Genomic DNA, 7,500 nt, shown 5'->3' on the forward strand with positions numbered 1-7,500 from the left:
TGAAGGCCAGGGGTCAGAGAGTGAGAGGCGAGCGAAATTTCAACTCAAATTAACATTCTGTCAGCTCCAGAAAATGGGATAAATAAAGTCGAATTAATTCATTATAATAAAGAGAGATGGGCGAGGGAGCCCGGCCGGCGCCCGCCTCTCCCCTGCCCTCCTCTCGGGCCGAATTGATTACAGCTCTGTATTCAGAAACACGCGCCGCGCGCATTCCTGGCGGCGAACGGACACTGAGCCAGGCGCTATGGCTGCGGGCAAAACCGAGTCGGGTGGACAGAGTTTACATTTAGTCTTTACAGGGAAAGAAATTAAATTATGGCGAAAAGTAGTGCTCTTGGCCCCTGACCTCCGCTTTAGTATTTGCAGCGTTTTCCTAGTGCGACAGGAGAGGGAGGCAGGGGTTAAGGCCCCGAATTCCAGGCCTCCTCTCCTTCTCGACGAGGTTTCGGGCCTGCCCCGCGTCCCTGCGCCTCTTTCCGTCCGGAGCAAGGGCGGAGGGTCCTGTGCGGGCCTGTCGCGGGCCCTGTGCGGCGGTACATCCAGTTCGGCCCCTCGCCAGCGCGCCTGTCCAGCGCCCGGTCCTCCAGCGGGCCCAGAGGAAGCCAGCGCAGGGGTCGGGGGTGAGGGCCTCGCCCCCTCACGCCCTCGCCTCCGGTCCACCCGGGGGGTCGTGTGCAGACCTCTCCGGGCGCGCACACGCGAGCACAGGTGCGGACACAAGGCCCGGCACAGGACCCCCGCAGCGCGCAGACGCACAGCTCCGGCCTGCCCTTCCCCTTGGCTCCCAGCCCGGGGCTGGACAGCCTGGCCCAAGCCACTTACACCAAAGGCCACCTTGCCTGTCGCTTTGCCCTGGGGTGAGAGGCCGCCGGCCGCGGAGCTCCAGGACCGGCCGGGTCACAGGCTCAGGAGCCCCTTCTGCCTGCCTGGGGGCCGGCTGCAACACGATACAACCTTCCCACTGACAAACTTTCTTTTACAAAGGCTGTTTTATAGAAAGATATATGTATCTTTCCCTTCTGCCCACAGTCCTAATTTGCTGCTTATTTAAGAATATATCCTTTAATGATTGAGCTCGGAGTCTATCAATATTTTACAGTAGGGAAGGGAGTGACACTTCTCTGGGAACATAATTTAATTATAACAAATGGGCTGGGTGCCTTGGCCCTATTCTTCAGAGGCCGAGTCAAAGGGAGATATATTTATTTTTTTTCCCTGGTGTGTGTAGGGGGCCTGACTGGCCGCCACCCTGAACTACTTTCCCCTTCTCCTCGCCTCCTCTTTTCTCTGCCCCAGGCCTGGTTTTACCGGGTAGGGGGTACGGGGGTGGCGCGGTGTCAGGGTGCCTCCCCGGCCACCCTCACCTCTGCGTCTGTAGAGTGGGCTGCTGCCAATCAATCAAAGAGGGCATTAATTACGCCTCTTTATTGACGGGGCTGCCTCCTTAGGAGCCGTCTCTTTCGGAGTCACCTCCTCCCCCGCTCCGGCCTGCGCCGCCTCCTCTCCCCCGCCGCCTGGAGCCGGAGAGGAGATGAGAAACCCTTGTAGTTTTAAATTCAATGTGACAGTTTCGGAAAGAGCGGATGATGAATCTCCTATTATTGGATCAGTCTATTTGCCGCTCAATGTCTCTCTGTAATTGGAGCAACATCACTTTAAAGGTTCAGAGAGTACAGCATTTCTGGTGAAAAATCCCCGCAACACGCCGGTGAATGTTTTAAAGGGAAATCTATTAGTGACTTGCGGAGGGGCGGGGGCGGGGGCGCCGGCGGCGGGGGCGGGGCCGGGGGGAGGCGCGCCCCCGGGGGCCCGCTCCGGCCGCGCCCCGCCCGCCCCCCCGTCTTGCTGTGACAGTTTCTGATACTGTTTATTGAGGTGCGTGTCAGGCATAATTAGCAATCGATATGGAAAACGGCTCCGTGCGCCCAGCACGCCTCTGACGTCAGAGCCGATTAGCGCTTCTTATTGGCCCCAAATTCCCCGGGCCGCGGCTAATTACCGGGAGCTTGATGTTGATAAAGTAAAGCGCCGGAGTGCGGGCGAAGCATGTGTAGGGCTCCGGGTCCCTGTCTCCGCCGCCGCCGTCCGCGCCTCCCGCCGCTGGCCCGCCCCGGCCCCGGCCCGCGCCCCCGCGCCCCGCCGGCCTCCCGCGCGAGATGATGGACGGCCGCCTCCTGGAGCACCCGCATGCCCAGTTCGGGGGCTCGCTGGGCGGCGTGGTGGGCTTCCCCTACCCGCTGGGCCACCACCACGTGTACGAGCTGGCCGGCCACCAGCTGCAGTCGGCCGCCGCCGCGGCCGCCGCCGCCTCGGTGCCCTTCTCCATCGACGGCCTGCTCAGCGGCTCGTGCGCTGCCGCCGCCGCTTCGGTGGTCAACCCCACGCCGCTGCTGCCGGCCGCCTGCGGGGTGGGCGGCGACAGCCAGCCCTTCAAGCTGTCAGGTAGGCGCGGCGGGCGGGGAGGGGGCGGCCGGGGGCAGGGGACCCCGTCCGGCGAAGGAGTGGCTCGCGGGCGGCCGTAGAACTGGCACCGCGGCCGCCGCTTCGGGGCCGCCTCGCTCGCCGCTCGCCGCCGGCTCAGGGCGCGCGGCAGCCCTGTCCGCTCGGCTGCCCCTTCTTGGACAAAAGCGGGTGGCGGCGGCGCTCCGGCCGGGCCGGGGGCTGAGCCGCGCGGCGTCCTGTGCGTGCCCGCAGACTCGGGGGACCCGGACAAGGAGAGCCCGGGCTGCAAGCGGCGTCGCACGCGCACCAACTTCACCGGCTGGCAGCTGGAGGAGCTGGAGAAGGCGTTCAACGAGAGCCACTACCCCGACGTGTTCATGCGCGAGGCCCTGGCGCTGCGCCTGGACCTGGTCGAGTCCCGAGTTCAGGTAAAGACCCGCCGTGCGCCCCGAGAGTCGGCATCCCGCCGGCGGCCTGCGCGGCCCGGCCTGCCTTTGTTCTCGACCTCCAGGTGGGAGACCGCAGACTCCGCCAGGACCTGCCGCGCGCTCACCGGGCGGAAGCTGGGGGCCGGGGGCTTGTCGCCCCGCGGCGAGGGAGGCGGGCTTCCCGGGAGGGAGCCGAGGCGGCTCGGGTCGGGCCGGAGGACAGCAGCTGCGTCCGAAACGGGGAGCTGCGTGACGATGGGGTCCGGCGACCGCGCGACACGAGGCTGGGGCGGGCGAGGTGGCCAGGAGGACCCGGCCCGGCTCGGACTTGAAGGAGACCCGGAGAAGGCGGGCTTGACGCCTCGGTGCCCGGACTGGGGGCTCGCCCCCAGCCTGCGGCTAGCGCGTTTGTTTCCTTTCGTCTCTGAAATAGTCACATGGAAACATATTTATCGCTTTGCAGAAGCGGGCAGCTGAGGCGGAAACTTCAACACTTCAAACACGGTGGGGGGGGGGTGTCTGAATCTTTAACACCATCGGTTATATCTTTTTTCCCCTCCTGTAATTTGATTTTCTTCCGAGACTGTCGGCGGTATTCTTTTTAAAAATAGTGTCGATTTGGTGCGTTGAAAATTCAGGATGAATAATGCATAATTAAATGTTTCCCTGAAGTACAGACATCTTTTTTAGGTCGGTGTGGTGGGGAGCGGGGTGTGGGCCACAGGCTTGGAGGCGCCTGTTTAGCACCGATAGCTTTGTCTAAAAAGGTGTCCTCTCCTGTGCCAGGGCCTCCCTGCTTGACCTCTTCTGTTTGTAAATCCTTTTATCTAATTTGTTCTAAGTGTCTTAAGTGAAGTCAAGACCTCTTCATTCTTCCTTTAACGTGGTAATGAGTAATTCTGGGTAAGGAGGCAGACTGGAATTTACACTCCCCCCCCCCAAAAAAAAAGACATTTAAGAGAGAAAGGGCAGCAGCAGTCCTGGGGAGGTTACCACTTAACACCCAGAACCTTGGCACTGAAAAGGCTGCCCGTGACCAGGCTGGCCTGCTATTGTGTGGGTCTCTACACAGTCGGGAACAAATAATTCAAATTACCTCGATCTTATGGGGAGGGTCGTGTGCCAGGGCTCCTCGGGATCTGACTCTGTGGTACTGGAGCCAGGGTCTAGGGCTGCTGCCACCCTGCAGGCCCTCAGGGCTCCCAGGACCAGGCCCGCGGAGAAGGCGACGGCGGTGCAGGTGGGCCCTGGCCACTCCTCTGCAAGGCCTGGCAGCTGGCCTCCTGCTCCCCTGACCACCAGTCCCCTGGTCCCGGCCAAGCACAGCCAGTTCCAGAGGGCTGTGTTGGTGCCCTGGCCTGGAGCTTTCAGAAAAACAGGGGGTGGGGGAGAGCAGGCTGCTGAAGCTCCCCCTCCCAAGTTCAGCGCCCCCCTGCCCTTCTGGAAGAAAAAGCACCCAGATTTCACGGGAAACCCCAAAATCTGGGCTTTGACTCAGTCCCCAGGGAGCTGAAGACAGGTGTGGAGGGCAGCTGAGCCCTGCCGCTCCTGGTCCTCAGGCCAGACGCTCAGCCCTGGGCCAGTCGAGCTGCTTAGAACCCAAGCAGTAAGAAGCCAGGAGGGGCAAGGAGGGGCCCTGCCCTCTGCCTCCCAACCAAGAACCCAGCGCCCTCGGTCAGGGGCCAGACCGGTCCTGCCTAACGAAGGGGCAGCTCCCAGTTCCCCGAGGTGAGAAGCTGGAGCAGGAAGCCGGCGAGAGGCCCCGTCGGCCTCCTTCTGGGTGGAAAAGATACACCTGCAGCCTGATACCGAGATCCGGCTCAGGGCCGGCCGGGCCGCGGGCCTCGGCTCCCGCCCCCTGGCCGAGCCGAGGCTGTGCAGGCCTGTCTGGGAGGAGTGGGGAGGCCCGAAGTCCCCCAACGCCTGACCGTGCCCCATCCTCTCCCCTATCCGGCTGCCCTAGGTCTGGTTCCAAAACCGCCGCGCCAAGTGGAGGAAGAAGGAGAACACCAAGAAGGGCCCGGGGCGGCCGGCGCACAACTCCCACCCGACCACGTGCAGTGGCGAGCCGATGGACCCGGAGGAGATCGCGCGCAAGGAGCTGGAGAAGATGGAGAAGAAGAAGCGCAAGCACGAGAAGAAGCTACTCAAGAGCCAGAGCCGCCACCTGCACTCGCCCAGCGGCCTGTCCCTGCACAGCGCGCCCAGCTCCGACAGCGACAGCGGCGGCGGCGGCCTGTCCCCGGAGCCGCCCGAGCCGCCGCCGTCTGCCGCCGCGGCCAAGGGCCCCGGCGTGCACAACGCTGGCGCCGCTGGTGCAGCGCCCGCACCGCCTGGTGAGCCGCCTGCGCCCGGCACCTGCGACCCCGCCTTTTTCCCGAGCCAAAGAAGTGGCGCTGGCCCGCAGCCGCGGCTAGGCCGCCCCGTGGACAAGGACACGGCCCCGTGTGCACCCGGGGCGGTGGCGGCTGAGCGCGGGGCCGCGGGCCCGCCCAAGGCCAGCCCGTTCAGCGTGGAGAGCTTGCTGTCTGACTCGCCGCCGCGCCGGAAAGCGCCCCCCGCCAACGCGGCTGCCGCGGGGCTGGACTTCGCACCCGGGCTGCCCTGCGCGCCGAGGACCCTCATCGGCAAGGGCCACTTTCTGCTCTATCCCATCACGCAGCCGCTCGGCTTCCTGGTGCCGCAGGCCGCGCTCAAGGGCGGCGCGGGCCCTGAGCCCGCGCCAAAGGATGCGCCTCCCGCGCCCGCCGTGCCGCCCGCTCCGCCTGCCCAGGCCAGCTTCGGGGCCTTCCAGGGGCCCGGCGGCGCTCCGGACTCGGCCTTCGCGCGCCGCAGCCCCGACGCCGTCGCCTCCCCGGGGGCCCCGACCCCGGCGCCTTTCCGGGACGCCGCGGCCTCGGCCGAGGGCGGCGGTGGGGACTGCGCGGATGCAGGCGCCGCCTGCCCAGCGGCCCCGCCACCACCGCCGCCGTCGCCCGGGCCTGGCTTGCCGGCTCCCAGCCCTGCTGCAGAGCCAGCCGTCGCCGGGGCCCCCGAGCCAGGCGCCTCGACCGGACCCAGCGCGCGGGATGGCGAGGAGGTGGACATGGACTGAGCGCGCAGCCGGCCGGGGAGGCGCTCAGCCGGCCGGCGCCCGCTCGCTCAGGCTCCGGCTCACACAGCAAAATCAGGTGATCGGCTCCGAAACACTGCTCTTTCCTCTTTCTTCCGTTTCCTTCCTTTTATTTTTATTATTATTATTTTTTTTTTTAAAGAAAAACGCTGTTGTCAGTTCGGAAGTAGGCAGCAACCCAGGACTGGGGGGTTGAGCCCCTCCTGCTCTCAAGGGAGCACAAAAAACAAAAAAAAAACAAAAACAAAAAAAGCCCCACCCCCACAGAACCCACAACGAGAATCCTCAGCCTCGTAAAATGCAAAAATGTCTAAGAATATTTATATATGTACCATTTTTTATAAATAAAGCTGGTCAAACGCAAGCTCTCCGGTCCACTTTTTTTCCAACCTGAGTGCCCAGCCCGGCCCCTGCCCCGCCCCGCCTTCCTCTCCTCTCCCCGAGGGTGGGACTAGGCTCCTCACCTCCCCCGAGATCCGCGCTTAATGCCTCCTTTTGTGTGCGTGTGTGTTTGTGTTTTCTGATTGAACAAATTTATGCACCCACAGCTCCCCTCTCCTGCCCTCCCCGGCGCCCCCCCTTCCTCCCGGGCGCCACACGCGCGCGCGCGCCCCCGCGCACTGGCACACGCGCGGGGTGACGGAGCCGGGGGCTGCAAGGGCCGGGCCGCTGGGCTCCTGCAGAGTTTTGATATGAAAGTAATTATTTTCCGGTGGCTGCTGCGGGGACTGGGTTTCTTGCCCAAAGGGTTATTATACATTACCGATTTCTAGTGATATGAAATCACATAAACTTCCTACAATAATAGAATTAGCATGAAAGGCTGGGGTGTCAAATTGAAATTGGAGAATAATAGCGCCGGCAGCTGGGGGAGTGCGTGCGCATATTGGAGCGGAGACGGGGAATCGTGGGGCGGAATTTTCATGAGCTGCACTCTTTGTCAGCGCTCTTGTAGCCGGCTGTATTAAGATAGATGCCCAATGATATCCCTCATTGTTCTGTCGCTTATATTGATGTTGCTGCGTTATCAACCTATTGATCATGTGTCGCCTGTAATAGGACAGGCGCCGCCAACGCGCCTCTTTACAAAAGCAGTGCACATTTGTTCTAATAGGGTCCGGGTCCCCGGGGGACCCTTCGGGGGCTTCAGGACATCTGCAGCGAAGAAATATTAGCAAACTTGGCTGGAGCCTGCAGCCAGCCCCCAGCCCCCTCCCCTGCCTGCAGCCGCCCCACCCCGAAGTGAACTGCACGAATCCTGCATCCCCCCCCCCAACCCCGACTCCGAAAAATCCCAACCCACCCTCCTCAATTTTTCTGGGCCCTGGGTCCTTGGTGCAGCAAAAGCCACCAATTCCCCAAGAAATTGGGATCCCAATTATTAAAACCATTAATTCCAGCGAGGCTGAGCACAGTGGAATTATGTTTACAGCCTCGTTAAATATCCCTGATCCCTCCTGGTCATCAGGCCTTTATTTGCAAATAAATTGAAAATAATCAGAAGGACAGCTTTCC

At 62.7% G+C, this 7,500-nt stretch overlaps 1 protein-coding gene across 1 annotated transcript; it reads left to right on the forward strand.

Annotated features, from left to right (window-relative positions):
* The first annotated feature begins 2,159 nt into the window (after positions 1–2,159).
* UNCX (UNC homeobox) lies at positions 2,160–5,967 on the forward strand. The gene is made up of 3 exons (XM_055408964.2): positions 2,160–2,445; positions 2,698–2,873; positions 4,837–5,967. Exons 1-3 carry the CDS (start codon positions 2,160–2,162, stop codon positions 5,965–5,967), a joined length of 1,593 nt encoding a protein of 530 aa, XP_055264939.2.
* The last annotated feature ends 1,533 nt before the right edge of the window (positions 5,968–7,500 follow it).

The sequence above is a fragment of the Moschus berezovskii genome, chromosome 27 (genome assembly GCF_049115385.1).
Source record: "Moschus berezovskii isolate FMDL1 chromosome 27, NW_MosBer_1.0, whole genome shotgun sequence".
NCBI classification, from domain to species: domain Eukaryota; kingdom Metazoa; phylum Chordata; class Mammalia; order Artiodactyla; family Moschidae; genus Moschus; species Moschus berezovskii.